The 27,990-nt window shown below is 43.0% G+C and overlaps 2 protein-coding genes and 1 long non-coding RNA gene across 16 annotated transcripts in view; 1 reads left to right on the top strand and 2 right to left on the bottom strand.

The window, feature by feature from the left end:
• The window catches only part of SPATA18 (spermatogenesis associated 18), a 25,777-nt gene extending 10,732 nt beyond the window's left edge, over positions 1–15,045 (bottom strand). For 4 of the 13 annotated variants that reach the window (XM_083630567.1, XM_083630562.1, XM_083630564.1 and 1 more), the window contains exons 1-10: positions 14,927–15,045; positions 14,287–14,379; positions 11,527–11,632; positions 11,289–11,389; positions 10,002–10,120; positions 7,724–7,819; positions 5,093–5,227; positions 4,023–4,260; positions 2,577–2,735; positions 1,445–1,620 (exon numbers count right to left, since the gene is read on the bottom strand). In XM_083630567.1, the coding sequence (XP_083486693.1) occupies positions 1,445–1,620; positions 2,577–2,735; positions 4,023–4,260; positions 5,093–5,227; positions 7,724–7,819; positions 10,002–10,120; positions 11,289–11,389; positions 11,527–11,632; positions 14,287–14,373 (1,217 nt within the window). In that variant the 5' untranslated portion in view covers positions 14,374–14,379; positions 14,927–15,045. Of the gene's footprint in view, positions 1–1,444; positions 1,621–2,576; positions 2,736–4,022; positions 4,261–5,092; positions 5,228–7,723; positions 7,820–10,001; positions 10,121–11,288; positions 11,390–11,526; positions 11,633–13,633; positions 13,783–14,286; positions 14,683–14,926 lie in introns of those variants that run through there. The other 9 variants (XR_014551979.1, XR_014551980.1, XR_014551981.1 and 6 more) reach the window with 4 other exon arrangements.
• On the top strand, positions 13,923–18,909 carry LOC310770360. The gene is made up of 2 exons (XR_014552109.1): positions 13,923–14,076; positions 18,701–18,909. It is a non-coding gene; the product is annotated as an uncharacterized lncRNA (long non-coding RNA).
• FRG1 (FSHD region gene 1) lies at positions 18,421–27,100 on the bottom strand. Of its 2 annotated transcripts, XM_083630800.1 has the most exons (9): positions 26,966–27,099; positions 25,946–26,013; positions 24,197–24,319; positions 23,530–23,584; positions 22,349–22,463; positions 21,764–21,868; positions 20,952–21,043; positions 19,711–19,821; positions 18,421–18,563 (listed from the first exon to the last, which is right to left on the bottom strand). In XM_083630800.1, the coding sequence occupies exons 1-9, from the start codon at positions 27,025–27,027 to the stop codon at positions 18,527–18,529; spliced, it is 768 nt and encodes a 255-aa protein (XP_083486926.1). In that variant the 5' UTR covers positions 27,028–27,099; the 3' UTR covers positions 18,421–18,526. The 2 variants fall into 2 exon arrangements, with proteins under 2 accessions (XP_083486926.1, XP_083486925.1); XM_083630799.1 differs by lacking the exon at positions 18,421–18,563 and having other exon boundaries at positions 19,638–19,821; positions 26,966–27,100.
• Between the last annotated feature and the right edge of the window lie 890 nt (positions 27,101–27,990).

The raw sequence follows: 27,990 nt of genomic DNA on the forward strand, positions 1-27,990 counted from the left end.
ACAGAAAAGAGCTGACATTCCACAAACAGAGAGCCATTGCAGAAAACGCCTGTCCCATTCTCATGTTGCCACCCTCCAGACCTCTTGCAGAGGATAACCATGAAGAAGGGCCTCAGGTGATGATCTCAGGGTCTGGGTCAGTTTGTATGGAGAGAGGCGGTTCTTGGGGCACTGTGGTCCTGAGCGGCAATGTACGTACACAATGTGGCTCAGGCCACCTCTGATCATATGCGTACAAAGTGGCTAACAATAGAATGCACCTTGCCAAATTTCTAATTACTTATTATAACTACAGTCGTACCTTGGAAGTCAAACAGAATCCATTCCTGAAGTCCGTTCAACTTCCAAAATGTTCGTAAACCAAAGCACGGCTTCTGATTGGCTGCAGGAAACTCCTGCAGCCAATCGGAAGCCCTGCTGGACATTCGACTTCCAAAAATAATTCGAAAACTGAAACACTCACTTCCAGGTTTGCAACGTTCAGGAGCCAAAATGTTCAGGAACTAAGCTGTTTGACTTCCAAGGTATGACTGTATTAAATAACATCCACAATAACCAGGCAAATGGCCTTCTCGGTAGTGGTGCCCTCCCTGTCGATCGCCTTCCCTTCAGATGTCAAGGAGATAAAGAGCTGCACAAATTTTAGAAGACCCCTGAATGCAGCCCTGATGCGGGAAGTTTTTAATGTCTGATGTTTTACTCTGTTTTTATATATGCTGTAAGCCGCCCAAAGTGGCTAGGGAAACCCAACCATTTGGGTGGGATGTAAATAATAAAGTTATTATTATTATTATTATTATTATTATTATTATTATTATTATTGAAATTAGCTCTAATTCAGCATGTGCAAACAGAATTGACATATGATTGGAGGCAGTAAGCTTTGAATATGCTTTTGGAAACCACAAGAGGGGAGAGGTTATTCCTGTGCTCAAATCCTGTTTGGGGGTTTCCTTTGTTTGTTTGTTTGTTTCGTAAGAGCTTTTCATATATATATATATATATATATATATATATATCATTTAAAAACATATTAATTGCCCTACATTCCACAAAATTTCACATCTTATACAATCTTTTGGACTTCCATCAGCACCTCTGATGATCTCCCATTTTTATGATTTCTTCTGCATTTCTTACATTCATATTGCCTTTAATTATCTTAACTAACATCTTCCTTTTCATCCAATAGTGCAATAATTCAAATTATTCCTCTTACAAAACTTCCTGCAAACCTACAAATCTAATCTGATCATCACAATTACTTTTCAAAATGTTTGGGGGTTTCCCATAGGCATTGTGGCTGGCCACTGTGAGAACAGGATACGCAAGTCGATGGGCTGATCCAGCAGGCTCTTCTTCTATCCTTATGCACTGCCATGACTTTGGCCCACTTTATTTTTCCCACTGGAAATACAAGACCGCATACTTTCATTCCACTCACTTGTACTCGCTGAAAAGTTCTCCATCCGTACCAAAAGAAATGTCAAGTGGAGGATCCAAAGTCTGCATCGAAAAGGCGACGCGACACAACTCGCGTATTAAGCCGCTGATCATGATAAAATCGGTTTCCGGTGGGAAGGAAATCTTAGGGTTGATATTCATTGCACGAATGACCTCCTGAAAGGAAAGGAACAGAACAGTTCATTTTCTTCATTTAGGGAGGCTTTTAATGTTTAACCGACTATTGTATTTTAATATTCTGTTGGAAGCCGCCCAGAGTGGCTGGGGAAACTCAGCCAGATGGGCAGGGTATAAATAAATTATTATTATTATTGTTGTTATTATTATTATTATTACTACTACTAGAAAATACACAAAACTGAACTGACAGAATTTTTTGTAAGTGAGAGAGAATACATTTAATGTATCCAAAGTGTCAATTGCCCTACTCATGCAAGTTGTCATATGTACATGGTGTTCACTGGTGGTTTCTTGGGAGCAGGGTGGCAGGAAGGTATCATCTACACATTTCTCAAGTTTCATTAACCTAAGCAGAGCATTGGTAGGATACAAGGTTTTGAATGAATGAATGAATGAATCTTTATTTCCATCAGCCATTGTGGCCATAGCAATAAAACAACAATACGATATACAAAGAATAGAAATAAAAAGTCAATTATCTAAGATACATTTTAGGGTTTTGAATCAATAGTCAAATAGTGGATCTTATACTGATTGCTCCAGCTAAAAACCTTGCAACCTTTGCTGTCATCTGCTCACCTTGATCTGCCAAGAGAAAGGACACTGTGGCAGTGGCTGGGCAACCCAGAATGGACAATAAAAGAGGTGATAACCTCATTCCTGAAGTCTTTATAAAGAGTGCAAGCCAGAAGGACATGCGCCACCGATTTGGTACTGCCATCTCCACAGGGACATAAGCATTTTTCATGTGGAATCTGTTGGAATAGTCCCTCAAGTACAGCCGAGGGCAATACATTCAATCTTGAGAGAGTAAAAGCGCATCTATATTTTAGAATTGCTAGAATTGCAGATAGGGTGCTAGAGAGTCGAAATGGGAAGGTGGAAAATAGTCATATCATGGGCAAAGGGATGGAATGTTCTCACAGACTTACGCAGACACTGGCTTGAACATCATACAGATCCTCCTGGCGAACAATGTAGTCCATGACCATGTCTTCAAGTGATTCAGGCCCTGAGTAACTTAGGGACAGGGTTTTTCGAACACGCATTTTGAACTGTCTGAAGGCCATCTTTGCGGCACGGAAAGACTCCTGCAAATGATAAAATAGTTACATCAAAAAGCCCAAGAAAACAGAGGCCATTTGCCGTGTTAGCCCGAATATAAGATGCACCCGCAAATAAGCCGCACCTTTAAAATTGAAGGGGGTTCAAAAGGGGAAAAAAGACAAAACCTGGGCTGCTTCCCGGGGGCAGGGGGAGCTGCGCTGCTTGCTGGTGGTGTAAGGTTGCAAATATAAGCCACATTTTAACTTTTCACAGTTGGAATTTGGAAAAAAAGGTGAGGTTTATATTCGGGCTAATACGGTAAGTTTTCTGAATCCTAACTTCACAGGTAGAGTACGTGCTCCTCAATGCGATAATTTGTCTTATGTAGTAACCCTGCTCCAGCTCCAGCTCCAGCTTGAATCTGGACATCCAATAATAGCCTTTGAGTCCTAGCAGCACAAAAAGTTATGCCACCATATCTTTCTGTGATGGCAACTTTTCATCACTTCTGCTCCAGGGGTCTTAAAAAAAATTAAATCTATAGCAAAACTAAGAAAGTATTCTACCACTTCAAAGAAGAAAGAAAGAAAGAAAGAAAGAAAGAAAGAAAGAAAGAAAGAAAGACTGAACATGGTCAGGTAAGGAGATGAAATATATAAAAAAGATGAAAGAAACTTGTACAAAAGAGGCAATTCAGCAATATTCCAAGACAAGGCATAAACAGCAGATCAAAAACACCTATAATCAAAACCAGCACCAGACAGAATCATATTTGGATAGAATTTGCCATCCATGTGACTGTTGGGTTCTTAAATAAATAACAACAACAAAAAAAACCAGACAGTCACAAAGTGAGTTGGGTCTGCTTCCCCTCTGAGAACCCAGAGTTGGTTGATCAATCTCTCTGATATGGCTATAAAGAAAGCTTTTTAAAACCAGTTTGTAAGAGTATATGTGGAAGCATTCTACTAGCCTTGAGCCACAATTCCACTCTGTTTTATCTTCAAATGTGATCCCATTCAGTCCTAAGCTCCTCTATACCAGTACAAGTTTTTAAAATGAGACTGCTTGCCATATTAGAGGTTTAAACTAACTTTCCATTTCAGCAGTGAGACCAGGCGCCAGAAACTCCAGCAATGGAAAGAAGCTAATGAACTGACAGTGCAACCCTGTATATGTCTGCTTAGACCGCAGCAAGTTAAACAGAGCTCACTCCCAGGTAAGCGTGTTTAGGATTGCCAACTGATTGTTGTTGACTCCAGCTGATGTAAGAATAAGGTTTGTCTACTGCTAGGTTATGTGAGTGATTCTGAAAGTGTTACACTTCCTACCACAACTGCAGTATAGATTATTCTCTGAACCATCTCCAGATCGTCGACATAACTTCTCAGGAGGCTTTGAGCATCCAAGCGTTCCTGAGCATAAATATCACTGAAGCGTTCCACAAGGCGAGCATGTCGGGAGGCGTTTGTAAGTCTCGCTCGTCCGGGTGAGGAACTTCTCTTGGGAAGCGGACTAGGTGATCTGCTTCGGATAGATCTCGGGGAAGGAGATCGGCTTAGTGCAAGTCTGTAACAAAATTTAAAAATCGCATTAATGGAAGATCTTTATCCTTACAAATGTATGTTCTAGACCAGCGGTTTTCAACCTGTGGGTCCCCAGATGTTGTTGGACTACAACTCCCATCATCCCTGAGCTCTGGCCTTGCTAGCTAGGGGTGATGGGAGTTGTAGTTCAACAACATCTGGGGACCCACAGGTTGAGAAAGGCTGTTCTAGACCAAGGGTAAGGAACCTGTGGGCCTCTTCCATCAGCCCCAGAAACAATGGCCTATGGTCAGGGATAATGGAAGTTGTAGCCCAGCAATAACTAGAGGGCCATAGGTTCTCCATCTCTGGCTTAGCCTATTATCTCAAGAAGCAGATTTTAGAGAAAGAGAACTTTCAAAACCAGTTTATTCATTAAAGATGATTGTTGTTATGCCTGGAGAGAGACCTGTATTTTTCTTTGCTTACATTACTCTACAAAGCATTGTGTAAACTGATGCCATCATCATGAAATAATCCATTGCTCTGAGCTACAATTTTTTTCAGTTTCATCAATAGATATCTAAAGTCCCCCTTAGATAACTTGAAGCATAGCATCTCTGGAGCCAAGCCATAATAGGTCGATAGACGACAAAGCAGTTCTTTTCACACAATGGAACTTGCCTTCTTCCTTCTCTTCCCAAGGGGCCCATGCCCTCCCCAAATCTGCTCTGGAGGGCTGGGGAAAACCCCAAAAACAGATTTAGAAGGCGCACAGAAGGTGCATGAGGAGAGGGAGGGAAGTTCATCTCCTTGTGCAAATGTTACTAATTTGTTGGTTTTAGTGGCTACTTAAATCAGATGAAAACCCTTACCTGTTTTGGAGAAGAGATTTTTGAGCACCAAGGATGGCAATCTCATCCTTCAGTGTTTGAAGCTGCTGCTCATAATCACTCATCCGGTCCAGATTTTTCAAAGCACACTCTTCTTTTACCCGAGAAGCCTTTAGCCTTTAGCACACACACAAAAAATAATTCGGATCAAAAGAGGTGTTTCTACAGCAATCAATATCCGGCTTTTAAACTATCCTAAGTAATCTATTTGAAAGAGCTTATAAAACCAGGAAGAATTTCAGAGTGATCACTATGCAGCAAGGGGAATGCAAAATGACGTTCGTCGTATGTACATTTCAGATATAAACCAACCATTTTTGCCCACCAAAAGCAATGCGAAATTTCTCAAATCTCTTTTCAAGTTATAATGCCACAAAAATAGATTTAGGTATGTAATTATGCAGTATAGTTGCTTAGTGTATCTATGTTACAAGCCAAGAACCTCCTCATCCTGCCTCCTTCTGCTTCTCAATCTCTCTTTGGGGTTTGATACCAGAGACCATGGCATCCTTCTGGACCAGCTCTGGGTGATGAGTATTTAGGGCACTGTTATAGAACAGTTCCATTCCTACCTAGAAGGTCATACTCAGACAGTAGCACTGGAAGACTGTGTTTCAGCTCCATGATCTTTGTGCTGTGGTGTCTCACAAGGAACAACCTTGCCCCCAATGCTGTTTAACACCTATGTGAAGCCACTGTGTGCACTAATTCTAAGACAAAGTGTCGTCAACATGCCGATGACACACAGCTCTACTTCTCCATAACATCTGAGTCAGGGGAGGCTGTACACAAGCGGGACTGTTGTCTGGGTGCAGCGGGGGGACTGGGTGATCACCAATAATCTGAGCTTGTGCGATCTTATTTTATGATATTGTATTTTTAACTTGTTATGGCAATATATTTATGAAGGGCAGGCTTAAAAAAAAATTAAGTAAATAAATAATTCTTTAGCAAGAGACAGCTTTCAAACACACACACACACACACACACACACACACAAATATAAAAACACAAAGTTATACATTTTGTGTAGTCAGTGTATGGCAAAAACATGTGCTGCATATGTACAAATGTAATACATTTATATCACATGATCTATCATCATTCAATTATTCTACACTTGATGTCTCCCTTGTAAAGGGGGAAACCAATTCTGAAGACCCAAGCGCAGGCAGCATTTTCAACAAGTTATAATTATAGAAAAACAGGCTCACCTACATCACAAGAACAGTGTCGTGTGTTTGTCAGGAAGAATCTAGTGACATAGCTTAGATAAGCTAATTTAAGATCATCAATGAAAGTAACTTGAACAGGCTTTCATTTGGATTTGAGGAGTAACAAGACCCAAACCATTCAGTACACAAGGCATGGCTAACTGATTTTCTACGCACATTGGCACCACAACCAAAGAGTCATGCATCTGACCTCAAACTGCCTCAGATTTCTTAGATGGGCACACTCATGCTTCAAGAAGAACAGAAACAAAATGCATCATAGACTTGAGTTTTCTCTACACAGATTACTGCAAATATAAAAAATGTGCCTAAGCTGCAATTTGCCAGGCAAAGATACGGTGAAAACCAGAGGAAACTATGTATAAATGCTTGATGTGCTTAAAGATCCTGGGGGCACATCTACACCACCCATGAAATAGTTTAAGAAGAATTCAGAGAAATGCAGATTTGCACTGAGAGATATTCAATGGGAAAAACTATGGCAGTTCAACAAATTGCAAGTTGCAGTGTCAACATATATTGTAAACCACACGTGGCTAACTTGTGGCCCTCCAAATGTTGTTGTACTATATGTCCCATAATCCCTGACAACTGGCCAAGCAGGCCAGGTCTGATAGAAGTTGGGGTTCAATGATTTCCAGAGCGCAACAAGTAAGCCCCCTTACTGCAAACCAACTAAAAATAGCCAGCCACACATTATTATATTTTGTTCAAGACCAACATTATAACCAAAGCTCTTCTTTTCAGAGATTGGTACTGGGAGGAAGATTCATCAGCATTTTGCCTAGAGCAGGGTTTCCCAAACTTGGGTCTTCTGTTGTTTTTGGACTACCGTTCCCACTACCCCTTACCACTGGTCCTGCTAGCTAGGGATGATGGGTGTTGTAGTCCAAAAGCAGATGGAGACCCTAGTTTGGGAAACCCTGGCCTAGAGCAACAGAAAATGGGGCAGAGGGAATCAACATTACACAATGGCTGTGTTTGTACATCCCACTAAACCATGATTTAGCACAACATGCACAAGTCGCAACAAGCCTGAGCGAGTCCTGGGTTCAGATGGTCTCTCTCCTGCACAGCCAGGAGGAAGAATTTGGAAGCCTTCCCCCCCTCTCCAATTTCCATTGAATTTGGCTTATTGCTTCATCCAAACACAGGGTTGCTGTTTATTGCTAACTACAGTAAGTTTCAAAACAAGCCAGCTTCAAATCTTGGGTTACAAAGCCGGCTTGTTTAAATAAACTGTGGCTTATTCCTTGTTCAGATGCAACAACAAGCCACGTTCATTTCACAGCACTGTGAGGTTACAAATGTAACCAATATGACCAACCACACAAAGATAATCCAAAACCAACTTTGCCAGCCACCGTGTTTTCCTTACTCTGCTTTTAGCTGAACAATTTCATCCTCTGCTGCCAAAAGAGTGGTGGCGGATTTGGCCTTTGTGTCTTCAAGAGCCACCTGGGCTTCTGCTAAACTGCAAGAGAAATCAACACCCAGAGATACGCCTTTAATACAAATGGCACAAATTCTGCTAACGCATTCAACAAAACAGGAAATAAAATCTTAGAAGGGTATTTGCATTTGGAAAAACAAGTACACTGCAGAGCCAGTCCGTCAACACATAAGCACATCAGCTATAACAACTGCAGCAGTAAACATCAACAAACACCAGTTCCAAACTCAGGGCAATTTTTTATGCCTAGTACTCTATTATTTCAAAGTTCTAAATATATGCAAGCATTTATGAATGGCATAGACAGATGGGGACAGCCAAACATAAACTGCGAAAGCCAAATCCTTTATAGGCCTACTTTATAGGCCAGTATTTGTACACCAGTTGCAAGCATGTATTTCAGGTCACTTCTCTCAAAAACCAGCATTTGAACCTGTCTTAAACCATTGGCCCATTGACTCCAGGAGTGATCTCTTCCAGGTTTGATCCCCGAGATCCTATAACTGGAGATGGCTGGAAAGTGAACATTTGACCATCTATACAAAGCATAGGCTCTGGATCCACACTAGCATATGAACTGATCCTTAAATCTGTGCCCATTCTTCTCACAGATTGGCAAACACCATCGACCAACACTGCTTATTCATTCCGCTGCCCGCACACACACACACACACACACAAACAATCATACACACTCCCTCCTCAAATCCCAATTCAATTGATTAACTCTGTATCAATTCCTCATGTCTTCTTTCATGCACAGGCTGTACAGAGAAAAGGAACCAATTCTTTCACACAGCCATGATAAACCATTGTTGTTGTTTTGTGTGTGATCAGTGTTTCCCCCCCCCCGCAAGGGGGACGCAGAGGGGCGCATACCCCTAAACATTTTGTGAATCTAAGTTTGACCTCATGGAGGGGTAGCATTTCAATATGAGTAGGAAAACAAGAGTACCCCTAAACATTTTTTTTAGAAAAAAACACACCGTGCATGATTATTAGAACAAAGGTGAAAGGACAGAGATACAACAAAGGTTGTTGAAGTAATTGATCTGAACACGTCACACTATCAAGAAACAGAATACACATCTAAAAGCAACTGCAATTTCACTCCCTACATTGAAGTTCATTCTGAACATGTGTCAATAGATTAAACTGAAAAGCTGTCTATATAGATGAACTTTCAGCAACTGACTGGCTGCAACAGTGAAAATAAGCTTTAGGGGACTCATTTCCAGCATTGTGAAAGAAGCGAATTCCATTCAGCTTTTAAAAAAGAATGCTATAGATAACGTTTAACAGATATATTGCTTTATTCACCTGAGATTAGCTAAAATGTCACCAAAGAGCACATTACTGGTATATTATGAAATAAAAGACTTGGTCGTATGTCTTTTGATCTAGGGCATGCTCACACAATACTATTCAAGCTCTTGAGTCAACATTGTAGCTTGTAACCGGAAGTACATTAAATAAAGAAGTACCCTTTCATCTGGGAAACTTCTGCACCAAAAACAGGAACTTGTCCACGTAGCACCAGCCTGTATCCTGGACCCAGAAGCAACCTTCTGAGCTGCATTGACAGAAGGGGACTGGACCGGTTGAATTATCCTATAAATGTGAACTGTTGGGGGGTCCAGTATGCTTTATAAGTTCATGTGGTCCACCTACATAAGCAGTTTACAGGCATGCTTCTATTCTACATCTGTGGGATCATCACAGCTATTACAGTAGTACCTCGGAAGTCGAACGGAATCCGTTCTGGAAGTCCGTTCAACTTCCAAAATGTTCAGAAACCAAGGTGTGGCTTCTGATTGGCTGCAGAAAGCTCCTGCAGCCAATTGGAAGCCGCGGAACCCCTGTCGGATATTCGGGTTTCAAAGAATGTCCGCAAACTGGAATGCTCACGTCCGGGTTTGCGGCGTTTGGGAGCCAAAACGTTCAAGTCGCAAGGCGTTCGTGAACCAAGGTACTACTGTACTTAGATAAAGATGCAATTAACAAAGTCCAGTTAGGAAAAGGTGGGTTGGAAATGTCATTGTGGATTTATTAATTATTAATTATTATTATTATTAGCAGCTTTTCACCACCATGTGGTGGCTTAAAAGGCTTTCACTACAGCCACAAAACTGCAATTCTACTTATCCTTATAGTTCGACACCTTAGTGCACGAAAAATGTATGAAAATAGTTAATTGTCCTACTCTTGTTGTACAAAACTGAGCTGTAAACGAGTGCTGTTCAGCTCTTTCTCCAGCTGATGTATTTCTTGGTCCCGGGTGCAGGCCAATTCCTTCATCCATCTGTCTTTTTCACGTGATTCCTACAGTGAAGTAGAAATACAGTGTGTAAAAGCTAGAAATGAATGTACGGTATGTCCGGGGGTGGGGGGTGGGGCGGGCGGGCAGGGAGTTCTGATAATGTTTGAGAAATATTGTGATATCCATATATCTTAAACTGATTTTAAATAAAATGCTTGCATTTTATTCAGTAAAAGGAAACACAAGCCTCGGGAGAAATTAGCTTCTATCAACAATGTTTGTTACACAGCAAAGTCTACTTGAATGTGGAGACAAGCCCCTCACCAATAAGAAATTTCACCTCCGAAGCATGCCTGATCTCCACCCCCATCATTCAGCCCGTACACTGAGGTCCAGCCAGTGGCGTAGCGTGGGGGGTGCAGGGGGGGCGGGCCGCACCGGGCGCAACATCTGGGGTTAGGGCAAATCCATGGGTTAGGGGGCGCAAATCCACGGGTTAGGGGGCGCAAATTACTTGCCTTGCCCCGGGTGCTGACAACCCACGCTACGCCACTGGGTCCAGCTCCGAGGGCCTTCTGGCGGTTCCCTCACTGCAAGAAGTGAGGTTGCAGGGAACCAGGCAGAGGGCCTTCTCGGTAGTGGCACCCGCCTGTGGAACGCCTCCCATCAAATGTCAAGGAAATCAGCAACTATCTGACTTTTAGAAGACATCTGAAGGCAGCCCTGTTTAGGGAAGTTTTTAATGTTTGATATTTTATCACTTTTTTATTCTTTTGGGAGCCGCCCAGAGTGGCTGGGGAAACCCAGCCAGAGGAGTGGGATATAAATATTATTATTATTAGGCTAATATTTCAATTATACAAAAATATAAAACAGCCACTGTTCTCAACTATGGAAGACTTCTACAAAGCAGCTATAGATTAGAAATGTAACAATAAGATATTACAGGAAAGTCACCTTCCACCTTCCTATGGGTGCATCTCTGCATCCAACCTATTGTAACACAACGTCATATCTGCCTTGAATGTGGCATTTATCACACTAAATTTGGATATACAGTATATCTCTAAAACACAATCCTCCATTGAAGCATGAACATCAATTCAGCCCCTGTCTGCATCTCTTCTCAAGGGAAAGAAAGAGATAAGTTCAAGACTGGAATCAAAGCCTTTCTATCTTATGGTTTACCCATTCTAGAAAAAAAGGGGGGAAATTACAAATTTATTGTACCTGCAAGTGAGAAGAGCTTCCGCAAGTGTGGCTAGAAAAACAAGTGCCCAGCCATGGCAACAAACGAGACTTTATTGTATCCACACCAGCATAATGTCCACCTGGGTCAATGAGCGAAAGAGAAAGGAAGGGCAATAAATATTGATAAAATATTTTAAATATCTGGGCACAAGCTAACCATCACCTGTAATAAATATATGCACATAAACCATACATGCAGAGCTTGGAACAACCTCACCTTCTTGGCTCGTTTTATTCAGAATTGTGAAGAGTTGCCCCTGAATCATGGAGTTCAGTTCCATGATTTCACAGCATCGGGTCAGATTCTGATCACATGAGTTAATCTGAAAATTAGAATTACTTTGGTTACTCCAATTCTGCCAATATATTGCACCTTCATTATTCCTTCTACCAACGGAACTAAGTTCAATAAAAGCCATAATGCATCGCATTCCCTATAACCAACAAGATAATAATATTGCATACTAACCAATGGATCAGAGGCCAAAATGTCATGGAATATTAAATCCCACAGCAGAAAGTAAAGAGCTTAGGTAGGCATATCAATTAGAACAAAGAAGTTACCTCCAGAATGTATCATATCTGTGGCCACAGTCTATCACTGGAATCCTAAGAGTAATTCCCAGCAAGCTGCAATATTCTTTAGGCCATTGCTTTACTAAGGAAATGATATGGGGCATATCTACAATACCAGCTCAACAGTATTACCCTGGGAACTGTAATTCCATGATCTAGAGATCTCCAACCACAGAATCAAGAAAGAAACTAGTGACCCATGGCTTGTACTTCTAAAATGGAATTCAAAGTCATCTTTGACTCTGCACACAGATGGGTTGTCACTCCCCACCATAGCTGTCAACTTTCTCATTTTCTTGTAAGGAATCCTATTTGGAATAAGGGAATTTCCCTTAAGAAAGGGAAAAGTTGACAGCTATGCTCCCCACCACACCCCCAGTATTTCTACGTACTGTTCCCGTTTGATTCTCAATCACAGTGAAGATCACATTGGTTTAGATCTGGATGTGGCACTCAGGACAGCACAGAAACCTTTTTCTGTAACAGAGAATTCTTAGCACCTTCGCTATGTGCCTACAGATCTATACCAACGTGCTTTACCCCTGCAAATGTCCATGCCTAACATGTGGACATTCATGCTCACTTTACTTCCAGTGTGACTTCTCTCAAGAATAAAAATCAAGCTCAGAGCTGTCTGTTGCAGCCAATAATTTTTTTGGGGGAAAGAAAATCTAAACGCACTTCTGTCCAGACAAATCATGGGATGGTTTTTGACTCCTTTACTGAACTACCACATCTTGCATGAGAACTCAAGGAATAATAGCATTAGCCACCACAGCTCAGGGGTTACGGTTTGAAGTGACCACAGTGGAAGGGGAAAAAACTGGTCTGAATGTACACTTATTTAATATGCCACACAGATCCTTAGCAGAGGAAGCTGTTCATAGTTCAAATTTTATTTTTCAGTTATTATATGCTTACATTTAATTTTTCTAACTACTGTGCAGTACAATATAAAAAGTCCTACTGCCAGGCATGTTTGTGTTTTGGTTGAAGATCTTACCAGGTGCCACATTTTGCATTTATAGATAGCTTTTGGAAAGCATACGATCTTATGCCAGGCATTATTCGAACACACATGCTAGTTCCTTCATGACTTACAGCATCAGGTGATAATTTGCATGTGTAAACAGACTGCCATGGGTACATCACCAGAAACAGAATTGAAATATATCATATAGCACAATGCTTTTTCACTTGAACCAGTTCACACATTCTGCTGTCTGCCAGCCATGGTAATCAGGTGGCATACATGCATAGGCAAACCATCCCCGAAACTCCTGTAAGATCCAACTCATATAAAGTCAAACACTGTGCTGGACACATCATGCGTCCAAAAGCCACTACTCTGGAACACAAAATGTGGACACAGAAGTTGGAGGAGAGAGAGCCAGTAGAGGAATGTAGGCTGGAAGGTGCGATTAATTGGTTTCTACTGGTGAGAAAGCACGGAAATGCACCATGGTGATGTCAGGTTAAGTTGAAGTTACAGGGAGAACCAGCACTGGGCTGCTGTTTTTGGCAACAGCTGCATGTGTACCATTATCATTTAGTTCCAGTCTTCTCCTGGGAAGATCAGGGTTCAAATCTCAGCTATTAAATCCACTGGGTGACCATGGGAAGTTGCTGTTCCTCAGTTTGACCTATCTCACAGGGTTGTTGTCAGGATAAAATGGAAATCGCCATTTACGCTGGCCTGAGCTGCTTGGAGGTAATAGAAGGATTAAAAATTAAATGTAGAGAAGTACCGTAGTTCCAATCTTAAAACAAACAGTTAAGGGTGTTAAATGTATAAAGGGAAAATAACATGTTCGGGTGAGGGGGAGCTGTGGTTAGCTGTAACCGAATCAAAAGACTCAATCACAGCTCAGTAGAGGAGGAGGGAAAGAGACTTGAGCAATCCCTCGCTGCAAATCATTGCTGTTCTTACTACGTTTCCCGGGCAGAGTATCGTGGCGTTCTATAACCATGGCAACCACAACAGTGTCTGCTGGGCGCTGAAAACCGGCGTCCTTAGTTACTACTTTCCCGGGAAATGGCTGGAGGTTTCCAACACACCGCCAGCTCAGCCCTAATCTCCCGCCATAAAGCGACCTCTCCGCGCAACAAGCTCAAACTCACAAAGCTGCGCTTGGTTGCAATGCTAAGCGTCTCCATCTTCCCTAAAGATGTTCATATCATTGTAGTGAAGGTTAGTTTCTGAAACGATCTCGCCGTTTCCTGCAGTTTCCACCTCGCCAGCTCCGGTTTTAGCAAGGGTCGGGTGGGTGGGTGGGAAGATGAGTTAATATTTTGCCTGGTACAGATTCAAAGGGGACAACATCGCAAATGCATCTAGCTGCCTCCCCATCGTTATTAGTCAGAGCGCCGATTTCCAAAACACGCGTTCGCGCACACTCACGTGATAATCTTTATACCAGTTCTCCAGCTTCTCCTGTAAAATCCTGCAGGTCTCGTTGTTGATGAGTCTTCTCAGGCTATCAGCCATGGCTCCCTTTCAAAGGTGAGAGAGATCAGGGGTGAATGGAGGATGGATCTAAAAGCTTTGGGGAAAGAGGCTTCCCTTCCTACAAAACAGCTAGCATCGATGTGCCTGCTTCCCGGGTATTTTACTTTTCTTTTTAGCTGCCCTAGAGTATCAAAGGTGGGAAGATCGGCGAAGGGAGATCCGCTGCTGCTTGGTGGCTTTGTGCTGACCTCAGCCTTATTTCCCCCCTCCGCGAGTCTCCTCTATGATTGGAGCATTTTATACTCGGCGATTGTTAAACAAACTGACGTTTGCTTTGCTCGGGTGCCAGGGACGCGGCGGCTGCGCGAAGGGAGCCTTTTGGTTGTAGCAACGCCGAGAACCCCACCTCCCTCCTCGGCCCTGCCCTCCCGGTCCTCCGGGTCTGAACTCGAGGAGCCGAAGGAAACGATCCCGCTGGGTCTCTGCTGGAAGCCAAGGGGGGAAATCCTAGCAGAAGGAGCGCGCGTGTTTGTGCGTGTCTCCCTCCGCTAAATCAAATGGCCCAAGTTCGAGGGGGGGGGGGTTCCCTTACGCATCAGGAGATGCCCCACATGGTCTTCGTCTCTGCGGCCGCCTCTTCTCTCCCTAGCTTGCCGGCCACCTCTCGCCAAGCGTGCAACTCGCGTGTGAGGCACAGCGAGGCCACAAAACGGCCTTTATTACGCTCACCGGAGATGCAATTTTTTAAAAAATAATAATGGGGGAAGAAATCAATCCCACGAGGGCTTTGCGCATAGCTGTCAACTTTTCCCTTTTCTTGCGAGGAATCCTATTCGGAATAAGGGAATTTCCCTTAAAAAAGGGAAACGTTGACAGCTATGGCTTTGCGTAATGGGCATTTAAAAGACCAATATAACTCCGCCCCTGGGAAAGAGACCACGCCCACGACCCCTCCCCTCCAGGGACTGTCCCCTCTCTTGGAAATCTCCATGCATGCAAGGAAGCAGGTCGTCAGTGCAGAGCTGGTAGCCGATTTGCCCTCCCTCCCGCGATGGGTCGCACATGGAGTAGTTCAAAAATAATGCTAGATCACATTTAGGCACTAAATGAACCAAACCCAGTTGCTCATGCGCTCATTCATCTTCTGCGCTCTCGTTTTCACCTCCCACATCAGATTTAGCAGCAAAATATAGCTTGCGGTTACGTTCAGATGAGGCAAAGCATGGTTTTGCTGCTGAACCTCAACTGAGACGGGAAAGTAGAGTACAGTGGTAGTTCGCGTCGTATTCTCATGAAATCCAGTGTCAACCATATCAATATGCTAACTTTTAAAAACAAAAGCCAGTCACTTCACTAGCAAAATGCAACTCTGGGTAGGTCTACGCTCACGCCCCAATTTTGGGGTGGGGTGGGTTTAAGCCTTTCCCCAATCCAAATCCTTACCCCCTTGCTCCCCGTGAAATGGAATACAGTGGTGCCTTGCAAGACGAATGCCTCGCAAGACGAAAAACGCGCAAGACGAAAGGGTTTTTCGGTTTTTGCGTCGCTTCGCAAGACGATTTTCCCTATGGGCTTGCTTCGCAAGACGAAAACGTCTTGCGAGTTTGTTCGCTTTTTTCCTAAAGCCGCTTGAAGAGGCGCAGTTGCGACCGACCGTGCTTCGCAAGACGAAAAACATCGCAAGACGAAAAGACTCGCGGAATGAATTAATTTCGTCTTGCGAGGCACCACTGTAATAAGGCTTTCCATGTGGCTGACTTGGAAGATTGGATTTCCTTGACGCCACAAATACTTTGCCATGTGCCACAATGCGCTACTGTTCAAGAAACACATCTTGGTTTTAAATGTTCATTTGAAACTGGTTTGGAAGAATAAAGAGACTTTTGCACAACTTGTGGAGGGGTGGTGGAGCTTTGTGTTTGTGTTGCCAGTTACACGACACTGCTAAGTTTCAGTCTCGAAGGGGACTTCTATCTAAAGAGAGAACTTTTAAGTGGCAGGGAGGACTGCCCCACTTTAGATTTTGTGCTTGTGTTATGTGTGTAACCTCTTTTGAATGCTGATTTTAAAACCCTCTCCACAAACAGAAAGCTTCCACCAACAGGCAGAAGTTTCTTAGCTCTGCTATGCTGGTTTTCCATTTTCAGGGAGTTTCAAAGACATGGAGTTTTTTAAAAAAATGATGCAACTTCCAGCAGCCAGTTTCAGCAGTGTATTATATACCAGCTTTTCCCACCTTTCCCCCTATGTTGACTGACTCAGTCTAAAGAGAATGGGGCCCTCTGGTGGCACAATGCAGTATGTGCCCACTTGATCTTCAGATAAATACTGTATTTATTTTAAATATACAGTATTGAGCCAACAGATGCATTAGGCACAAGGCAATACGAGATATATTGATTTCCGAGTAAAACCTGTTATAGACAAGTATTCATACATTCCCCCACGCTGCCATAAATTTCCCTTCACGCGCATGACAAATGTCTTTTGTGAAAACACCCCTCCCCGATATTTCCTTAAAGGGTTTTAGAGCGTATTTTGGGGGGGAAGTTTGAATGCCAGGCTCCCACTCTCACCTTTGGCCACTACAATTTGTAAGAAAGAATTTCATATTGAGGGGAAAATATGTCTTTTACTTGTTTATTTCACATGGTCCACCCAATGTAATTTTTTGTTGATTGTAGGTTACTTGTACGGGTCCAAAATGTGTGACGTTACTCCCAACTTCTGAGTAAAGATTTGCATGTAATAATAATAATAATAATAATAATAATAATAATAATTTATTTATATCCCACCCATCTGGCTGAGTTTCCCCAGCCACTCTGGGCAATCGAGTGTTAAAAACAATATAGCATTAAATATTAAAAACTTCCCTAAACAGGGCTGCCTTCATATGTCTTTTAAAAATAGGATAGTTGTTCTGTTCATTTCCTTCACATCTGATGGGAGGGCGTTCCACAGGGCGGGCGCCACTACCGAGAAAGCCCTCTGTCTGGTTCCCTGTAACCTCACTTCTCGCAATGAGGGAACTGCCAGAAGGCCCTCAGCGCTGAACGATGGGGTGGAGATGCTCCTTCAGGTATGCAGGACTGAGGCCGTTTAGGGCTTTAAAGGTCAGCACCAACACTTTGAACTGTGCTCGGAAATGTACTGGGAGCCAATGCAGATCTCTCAGGACCGGTGTTATGTGGTCCCGGCAGCCACTCCCAGTCACCAGCCTAGCTGCCACATTCTGGATTAATTGCAGTTTCCGGGTCACCTTCAAAGGTAGCCCCATGTAGAGTGCATTGCAGTAGTCCGAGCGGGAGATAACTAGAGCATGCACCACTCTGGCGAGACAGTCCGTGGGCAGGTAGGGTCTCAGCCTGCGTACCAGATAGAGCTGGTAGACAGCTGCCCTGGACACAGAATTAACCTGCGCCTCCATGGACAGCTGTGAGTCCAAAATGACTCCCAGGCTGCGCACCTAGTCCTTCAGAGGCAGTTACCCCATTCAGGACCAGGGAGTCCCCCACACCCGCCTGCCCCATCCCCCCAAAACAGTACTTCTGTCTTGTCAGGATTCACCCTCAATCTGTTAGCCGCCATCCTTCCTCCAACTGCCTCCAGGCACTCACACAGGACCTTCACCGCCTTCACTGGTTCTGCTTTAAAACAGAGGTAGAGCTGGGTGTCATCTGCATACTGCTGAACACCCAGCCCAAACCCCCTGATGATCTCTCCCAGCGACTTCATATAGATATTAAAAAACATGGGGGAGAGGACAGAACCCTGAGGCACCCCACAAGTGAGGGCCCAGGGGTCTGAACACTCATCCCCCAACACCACTTTCTGGACACGGCCCAGGAGGAAGGAGAGGAACCACTGCATGACAGTGCCCCCAGCTCCCAGTCCCTCTAGACAGTCCAGAAGGATGTTATGGTTGATGATGTCAAAGGCCGCTGAGAGATCCAGCAGAACTAGGAAACAGCTCTCACCTTTGTCCCTAGCCCGCTGACAATATGGCACCATATAAAAGCATGATCTATTCTCCATTTTAACATGAACACTTTACTTCCAAAAGAAGAGACAAAGTCAGTGTAATTAAAATCTACTTTAACAACAACAGCAAAAGTTTTATTAAAAAGAAAAGAATTAACACACTGAATAAAGGAAGTGAAAATATACGGAAGACCAGCTTCTGTTCTGACTATTTGCAGTATCTGTCAGCTTTCAATTTTGATCTCCTGCAAGACAAAGTGGGGTAGGAGAAAGGCAAGGTAAAATGATTGGTACATCTAAGTAATACAACTATCAATAAAGTAGAATTAGTACTGGCACACTTTTAAAAGCCAGAGGTGGTTCATTATTAATTTCTATTTAGGGCAGGAGTGGCAAATTTATTTTGGCTCAAGAGCCATATTCCCTCTTGGCCAATTCTCCAGGGGCTGCATGCCATTGGTACGTGATACCAAAAGTGGATGTGGCCAACTCACACCTTCGCAAAGAACTTATACAAAGCTACAGTCCAGTTAGCTTACCATCTCTTTGCCATGTAAACTGATGGAAAGCATGATCAAAGTTAATCAAAGACTGAAGCACATTCTTTCTACAGTGCTAAATAGCACTGTTAACAGTCACCTTAAGTCCGATAACGCCATTATCGAGATTGCACCAGATATGGACAAAGAATAAAAACAGTGATAAGTATGTACATTTCAGTATTGAAGTTCATCATACACAGGCACCACTCATGATAAGAGTTTACTTTTAAGAAGGCAATCAGCCGTGGGTTGTAATGCTCAATGGCACTCAACAAAATGTTTTTAAAAATCCCTCTTGGAAGAGCATTGAATAAGTGACAATTGCGGAAGCAGCTGCACATAAGTATAGCTGCATGAAATCTGCCAGTATACATTATTACATTTTGTAGAATACGGCAGACTAAGGACAAGTTCATATCCACACGCCCACCATCTGACAACTGCAACATCAAGGGATGGATGTGAACATGTGAAGCAGCCAGAGCTCAAAACAATCCAGAGCTTTACCATCACTGGAGGCCACCATCCAATATCAACGCTTTACATTCAGCTGAGCCCTTGTCTACACAAGCATCCAGTTAAATGGTTGAACTGTTGCATTGCTTCACAGTGGAAGTAGCAGCAGCTGCACACATGAACACTCCCCTATAGGAAATTAGGAACAACTCATGCAGAAAAGTAGCACGGCACAGAGAGAGCAAGCCATACTTCCTGATAAGCTCATTTTTGGCGTACAGGGCATTTTTGTAAAACATCTCTTATAATACTGTGTTTGCATGTTTGTTGTGTTTGCTAGCACAGCTGCTCAGCACGTCTGACAACTGCCATCCCATTGCAACAGAAAGAGTACCTGTCCAACAGTGCCTCGTGAAAGGTGCCTTCTTTTCTAGCTTTTTTCAGAGCTTTACTGTCTTCTTGGCTTACTTTTAGTTTACGGTCTTGAAAACTCTGAAACTTCTTCCTGGAAAGAAAAATGCAGAAGGTAAATATCTTCAGCCTGTATGAAATACAGTGGCCAAGTGTCGATAGGACTGCAGCCAAAACAAGCCCACTGAGAAATAAAAAATTTAGGGTGTCAGTGAACTCCAAGGGATCTAAGAGGTATACAAAGTAAAGGAGAGAGCCTTGGGGACTGAGCATGCCCAGTTGCCTCCAAGAACCATATAATGTGGAATGCCAGCTGGGAAAACTGTTGGGTGTGGTGGGGTAGGGCAATGAACTGGTCTACTTTGAGTTCCTTCCAGTTTGTGCTATCTTGGAGGACACATTCCTGTCAGGGGTGAGGATAACCTTCAGCAAGCTGTTGCAAATCACACTTGCAAACATTAATAAGCCTATAGTAAGGTAAAGGGACACCTGACCATTAGGTCCAGTCGTGGCAGACTCTGGGGTTGCAGTGCTCATCTTGCTTTATTGGCCGAGGGAGCCGGCGTACAGCTTCCGGGTTATGTGGCCAGCATGACTAAGCCACTTCTGTCGAACCAGAGCAGCACATGGAAATGCCGTTTACCTTCCCGCCGGAGTGGTACCCATTTATCTACTTGCACTTTGACGTGCTTTCAAACTGCTAGGTTGGCAGGAGCTGGGACCGAGCAACGGGAGCTCACTCTGTCGTGGGGATTCGAACTGCCGATCTGATCGGCAAGTGCTAGGCTCTGTGGTTTAACCCACAGTGCCACCCGTGTCCCAATAAGCCTATACCATGCATTTAAAAGCCCCACTAAGCAATTAAAGTGGTATTGTGGGTGGGGGAAGAAAGGGTGTTGCATTTGTTATAAAACAAATATCCAAAAAATTCATAAAAGTAATAAAGTTCCATTTATGGATTATACTAGGGATAAACAGAAAGACAAGTGGTGCAATGTATCAGGCTTGCATCTGAAAACAAAAGCACATCTCCTTGTCCTGTGAAATAAAGTTAGTCCTTTGAACAAAACCCACCAGATCCTCATGATGATAAACTTCAGCTTTTAACATGTTTACACAAGGATCGGAACCTGAAGGTTTTCAATCAAGGAAACGAGGGGTTATTTGCACTCCAATACAACTTGCTTTTGTTTTATTTTTAGCCAAGAAACCCTTGTTACGTACACGTAATTGATTTCACATTGCTTAACATTTCCTTGGTCTTCTTCCGGAATGTCATCTTTTTGCTTGGCTTCCCTTTCAGCACACGTCCTGATCTAAAAAGAAGCATGGGGAAAGACAGTGCTGTTTTACAGTTGGTTTAACTGGTTTAGGCCAAAATATCCTATCCTCTCTCTTGATGTTATTCTCCCCTGATTTGCTTTTCAGTTTCACTGGACACTGAATGAAACAGTCACACACCAGGATGCAAAGGAGCTGCTCTGACAAAATCTTCTTGTAATGCCTCTGCAAATGCATTTACACATATATACAAACTGAAGAAATATCATATTGATATATCACATTAGCAACAGTGGTCAATATGGGGAGACAGGGCATGCATACTGCAAGGACTACTGGGGGAGCAGGAAGAAATGGAGTATACTGTGTAAGAAAGCAGCTGGGTTAGAGCACACGTCTAGTTTCTCCTGGGCAGGGTAGAGCACTCTGCTATGCAAATTGAAGCCCTATCTACCTTCTGAAGCAAAGCAGTCTAAAACCCAGTTTGACTCCCCACCAGCTCTTTCAGCTAAAATCAGTGAGACTCCTCCCTTCCAGTAAAAAAAGAGAAAGTTCAGAACAGAGATGAATTCCAGTTAAAATGGATGCTCTAAGTCATCTGAACAGGCAACATACGCTTGGGTTAAACAATTATTTTGCCTGTGACAGCCACTGAAGAAGTTCCACAATGAAATGTTCCGCCCGTTTCTGCATTTTTCCTTTAAACAGTCACACAGACAAATATAAGAACTGCACATACAGGCCATTTGAATTACCTTAATCATTTCCTCGTTATCTGCAGTTTTACTTTTGGCTACAATATCGCCTTCTTCATTACAGCTGATAAAGCAGCTGTTTGCTGCTAACAGCGCCATTTTCCCCTGAAGGGAAAAAATAAAATCAAGACAAATTAGGAAGACTATTATTATGTTCCTACAAGAACATCTCACAATTATATTCAATATTACTTCAATAGCGCTGAAACAATCCACTTCATTCAAAACCTGTTCATTTCAATTTAAAACTTAAACTCATTCTGCATGTTGATTTTAAAACTCATAATTAGCCCTCTTGTCATTTTATGACGATTATAACATTGGCATTTGAGAATGCAATTCAGAATTCAAACTTGGTATTTGTGGATCAGTTTCAATGCTGCATTTCCCAAGCTAAACATTATTTTCAAGGCTATAAAACTATTTCAGTATGATAGAATGATACAGCCAATTCTGAAATTTTGATATGGCCTCTTAGTTAATGTTGCATCACTGCCATCTGATATCAATAAAAGCAGCTATAATTTAAAACCACTGAATTATGTATTAAGACATTATGTATTAAGAATGACTGCTGACACTTGCCTCTTGAAACACTGGCTCCCACTGCTCCCTCGAACCTATTGCATCAGAACGTCCAATAACCAGCCCATCTGAGTTAATGCCAAGGTATTTACCATAGCCAGATTTCAATGCAATTCTTAGAAAAAGAAACAAATAAGCAGGTTATGACATTGGGAATTGATTAGTTCATTATCAAGGGCTATTATGTTCCAGGATCTTTTGAAAGTTTGTTTGTTTTAATAACTTTCATTTTCCAAATTTCAGTTTTATAACAATCATGCAAATTACACAAACTTTCCAATAAAATACACCATTTGACTCTCTCCCTTCTGTGGTTTCTTATGTTATAGTTTGCTTGCAGCATCTTCGAATTAAGTCCAATGATTATTTAATCCCTAATATTTCTTTGACAAACTGCTTGTTGAGTTAATCCTGCTAATGAATTCAATTGTTTACAATAGTTTTTCAGAAAGTCCACGTATTTTGCCCATTCTTTATTAAAAGTTTCTTCTTCGTGGTTTCTTATTCTTCCATTAAGTTTTGCCATTTCAGCATAGTCCATTAATTTTGTTTGACACTCCTCCTTGGATGGTGAAAGCTCGTAATCATAAGAGCAGCGCTTACTGAAATCTCAGAAGCCAGGAGTATTGAATAAGATTTCAGGTAGCCGCATAGGTCTATTGTCCCCACCCTCAACTCTACCAGAAACAGAACAAATTACCCATAATAATAATAAATTTTATTTATATCCCGCCCTCCCCAGCCGAAGCCGGGCTCAGAGCGGCTAACATCAAATGTATAACTCATTATACAATAAGAACAAATAATGCAAATAAGCTTACTTTAGGAAAGTTAGAGAATTAGAGTAACCTTGGAACAACTTTATTTTCCTCTGTAGAGAACAATTCTGCCTAATAATCTATAGATCATAAATGCATGCTTTAGCAACTGCAGGGGTGTCACGACCCAACTCTGAGTCAGAAATTTTTAATCCATGTGTCCATGGACATGCACAAGATGTACTCTACCACATTCCTTTATTTAGGTCTCACATCTAGTTTATCAAAGGGGCAAAACACTGTTTCTAAGCTAGGATTAGAAAGTAAATCTAAGGAAAGGCAGTTTCAAACACTCTTGTGTCCAGTAACCTAAGAAAGCCTGGTTAACTTAATGGTTAATATAAAGCCAAGGGGAGTAACTACCTTGAATCTGAAAGCTTGACAGCAGTAAATTGTTCAGGAGGGTATGGCCCTTCATCTGGAAGTATTAAAAAGAAATTAGACAGAGAATCCTGTTATGAACTGCTGATGCAAGAGAAGATACCAAAGGCGCTGGGGACGTTGAGTTGTATCCAATTTTAGCCATACGCAGAACAGACCCATTTAAATGAATGCATGTGACTAATTTAAGGGCAAACATATTAATGGTTCTTCTGCAAGTTGTTTTGTTTTCCCATTCTCAATGCACACACTTCTCTGTTTTCCATACTGAAATAAATAACAATCCACTTGTATAGCAGTAGGTTGGTTTTCTGATAAACATTTTGCACTCAGCTACTAGAGCACAAGATGCAAATTTGTACAGGATAGAGGCTACACTGGTCCATTTTCAAAAACTGACAGCTAAATAATGTGGTCAGCATAATTTACCAGAAATTCATTACTACAAATAACTAACTTAGATATGTGTGGGAAGGTTAAATATGTGCACAGTCTGGAAACTCTTTTGGACTTATTTGGAAAGCTGGGTCATAGTACAGTTGGTGCCACAGGGCAATACAGAATCATCAAAATAAGTGAGCCTTACTTACCCATGCCAAAAATGAGATAGGGAAGGAGAAAATTTCCCTCCACTTTTGCCCATACCAACCTTTATGTGGTGCTCCAAGGGTAAAAAGGCCATTGTCAAGAGCACTGATATAGGTTCCAAGACCCATCTCTATCGCTACGGTTCCTGTGATTTCACCAAAATTTGATACAGTCCACCACCCTTCTAATAAGAGAGGAAACAAAAAAGAAACAAAAACACATTTGTTGTTTTCTTCACAATTGCTTGCTGGGAATGTTTTGAAGAGACCAAGCAACAAAGCAACTTTTCCATCTTAACCAAGCATAATGCACAATGATAGTTTACTTAATAAACTTAAAAACTGTTAGTGACAAGAAACAATTAAAGAGCTGAAAAGATCTTTTTTATAATCTTTGGTTTGGAAAGAAACAAATTCTGCAGTGTTGAAAGCTACTAAGAACAAATGCTTCTGGCCAGGCATACAAGAAAGCTACAGGACTGCTTATTTGATCATAATGCAAGCACTCATGGTTTGGACACCAAAATCACACCAGGAATGTTGACTACAATACAGATATGGCAATTCAAATAAGTACAAATATGACATTCTGGATGCTTCCATCTACTTCCTTCATGCTCCTCTGAAGATCAGAGGCTGCTTAGAGCATATCTTGTAATGAATAGTCCATGTCTTTCGATTTTTATAAGGGAACAACTGAGAGTCAGCATGAAAGCATGATGCAGTGGCTAGAGACTTTGACCAGGATTGGAGAGACCCAGGTTCAAATCCCCACTCAGCCATGAATTTTGGGCCAGTCACTATCTCTCAGCCAACCTTCCTTACAATGTTGCTGTGAGGATAAAAGAACTATGTATGACACTATGGACCTATTGGTGAAAGGGGGGCATACAAAAGCAATTAATACACAATAATTACCTGTATGCTGCTTTTTAAAAGCAAAATTCTCAGTGATAGCCAACTAAGGCTCAGCATACATGTAAAGCTAAGCTTAGTGCAAATGTTTGGGCTCCCGGAGAGGAGGTCACAGCTGCTTTGCTCCTCCTCCAGTCATTTTACTGCTATGCTGAGCTAAACTGTGTTTGGCTTAGTCTGTCATCTGAACTAAGGTTTGTGGTTTACTTCTTTCCAAGCAAGCCACAAGCTGTAGCAAAGGTTTGTCTCATCCTTTACAGCTCACAGGTTGTTTGGAAGGGTTAAGCCACAAGACTGGGTTCACACAACACACTAAACCAGAGGTTTTCAACCATTTTGAGTAGACAGCTCCCTTGACATTATTTCTGCGGCACCCCTGTGAGACTCAGTGGGACTCAGTTACGTCACCCCTTGCCTGCAGAGCTGGCAGCCTCTCACTCTTTTTCAAACACCCTCGCTTGTGGAATGTTCCCTCAGCCTCCTCTCCTCTCCACTCCCTTGTGAGTCTTCTGGGCAGCTGCCACAGCCATACCTGGTCTCTGAGCTGCCTCAGCTCCTGGCAACCAGCACCCCCTGGCCAGCCCCAGAGGCACCATTTGTCTGGGGAGCTTGTAGCCAGGGCTGCTGCAACAAACAGCTGTGCAAGCCATTGGGAGGCAGTGGCATATGAGGGCATCAGAGGAGGGAGGGAAGGAAAGAGGGACAGAGACCAGTGTTGCCCGCGGCATCCCTGACCATTTAAGGCACCCCAGGGTGCCACAGCACACTGGTTGAAAACTACTCCACTAAGCTGAGCCATGGCTCAGCTCAGGGCAGGGCAGCAGGAAAACAACTAGGGAGAAGCAAAGGACTATCAGTGTTCTCCTTCATGCCCCTTTGTGGAAAAATGAGCTTACCAACAATATCAAGTTTATCCTCAGCATCTTCATCTCTTTTCCGTTTTTTATCTTTGTTTTTCTTCTTACTGCAAAAGGACACAGAAGGGGGAAAAAAATCAGTTGCATGCTTTGTGTATGATACGCAATCCCCAAACAGGTACTACCAAGAGAAACAAACATTTGTCGTTTAGGGAAAGATGTGCATACCAGAGAAGCCCCATTTATCACAAAGGCTGCAAGTGAACGTGAACCACTATTTTGATTCAGACAAGGCACAAGTTTTACTCCAGGGCTGCAGATGGAATCAGTGCTAGGACCTCCTCAGCCCAACAGAGAAAAGAATCTGGGAGAAGTGTGGTGGGGGGAAATACTGGGTTGCTGTTTTTATTTTTATTATATATTTTGTGGTTTTATATCTTGATTTTATTCTGTGAACTGCCCTGAGACCCTCAGGTATAGGGGTGGTATATAAATTCAATAAAATAAAATAAAATAAATAAATAAATAAATAAAAATCAGTAATAATAATGTGCAACCGCGATCCTTCGCCTTAATCAGGAGACAGGCTACTTACCGTACATAAAACCCCGAACTCCTGAATCGCGAAGCGGAATTTCTGCAGATAGAGAGAGGCAGCACAGAAGGGAGGAAGCGCACAATCCCCCTTAGCCTCGACCGGGCGCTTCCAGCAGGGCTCCTCTTTCGCCTTAAAAAGCACGACATGGTTTTTCCGCGAGGAAGAGACGCCGGGGTGCAAAGCTCCCCCGGGGAAATCGTTATTTCCTGACGCCGAAACTGCGCCCGCCCGAAATCACCACCGTCGTGGTGAAATGCCTCTGAGCGTGTGCAGAGCGCCTTCCCCTCTCCACTACGCGCAGCGGAGAGGGAGAAGGCGCTCTGCACACGCTCAGAGGCATTTCACCACGACGGTGATGATTTTCGGACCCGGCAACCGAGGCCCGGACTCGAAGGAAGAAGGCAGGATCCCACCTCCTCTTCCCAGCACCTGGGAAACCCGACCCGGAGGAAGAGCCTCACCTTTTCGATTTCGTCCCCTTCAGAACCAGCTTGGTTCTTCTGACAGAAGAATACTCCGCCATGTTTAGCCGCTTCTACGGAAGCCGCCGAGGGACAAGCTCCGCCCCTTCTCGGTCTTCCTTCCCACTGCCGTACGGCGGCCCTTGAGGGACACGTCGCGCTTTTCTCCTCCGGAGGCACTTGGGACGCGACGCTTTTGAGAGCTGCTGGCTCGTTTGCCAGCAAGGCAGCGAGGGAAGCAGGCGGAGGGCGAGAGGGCAACCCCGGGCTCGGGCTTCTCTTCCTGCCGCCGCCTCGCTCTCCCTCCTGGGCCAGAGGGAGAGGGGCCGGCAAGAGCCGGCGTTGAGTCAAAGCCACAGTGGGGCGCGGTGGGGCTCTTGGGGTTTTGATCATGTATTTCTTAGGAACCACAAAGCGGCTTACAAACGACATACCCGCCAACATCTCTCCGATGAAAATAGGGACGTCCCATTCCATAATGATTATTTTACTATTTATATCCCACACATCTTACTAGGTTGTCCCAGCCACTCTGGGCAGCTTCCAACGTATATTAAAAATAATAATAAAACATTAAACATTAAAAAAACCCTTTCCTATACAGGATTCAGCTAGGGGGTCGGATAATTTCATACCCTCCAACATTTCTCCAATGAAAATAGAGACATCCTACCATACTCTCCAATATTTCTCCAGTGAAATTAGGGACGTCCTAAGGAAAAGCAGGACATTCTGGGATCAAATCAGAAATCAGGATGGCTTCTCTAATTCAGGGACGTACCTGGAAAATAGGGACACTTGGAGGGTCTGAAATGAGTAACAGTAAGATAATGAAACATAACGGAAACTCACAAAAACATACCCCTCAACATTTCTCCAGTGAAAATAGGGACGTCCTATTCAACAACAAGAACAACAGTATTATTTATACCCCGCCCATAAGATTGGGTTGCCCCAGACACTCTGGGCGGTTTTCAACATATATAAAAACATAATCAGACAGTAAACATTTAAACGCTTCCCTA

This window comes from Podarcis filfolensis, assembly GCF_964270895.1.
Source record: "Podarcis filfolensis genome assembly, chromosome: 9".
NCBI lineage: Eukaryota > Metazoa > Chordata > Lepidosauria > Squamata > Lacertidae > Podarcis > Podarcis filfolensis.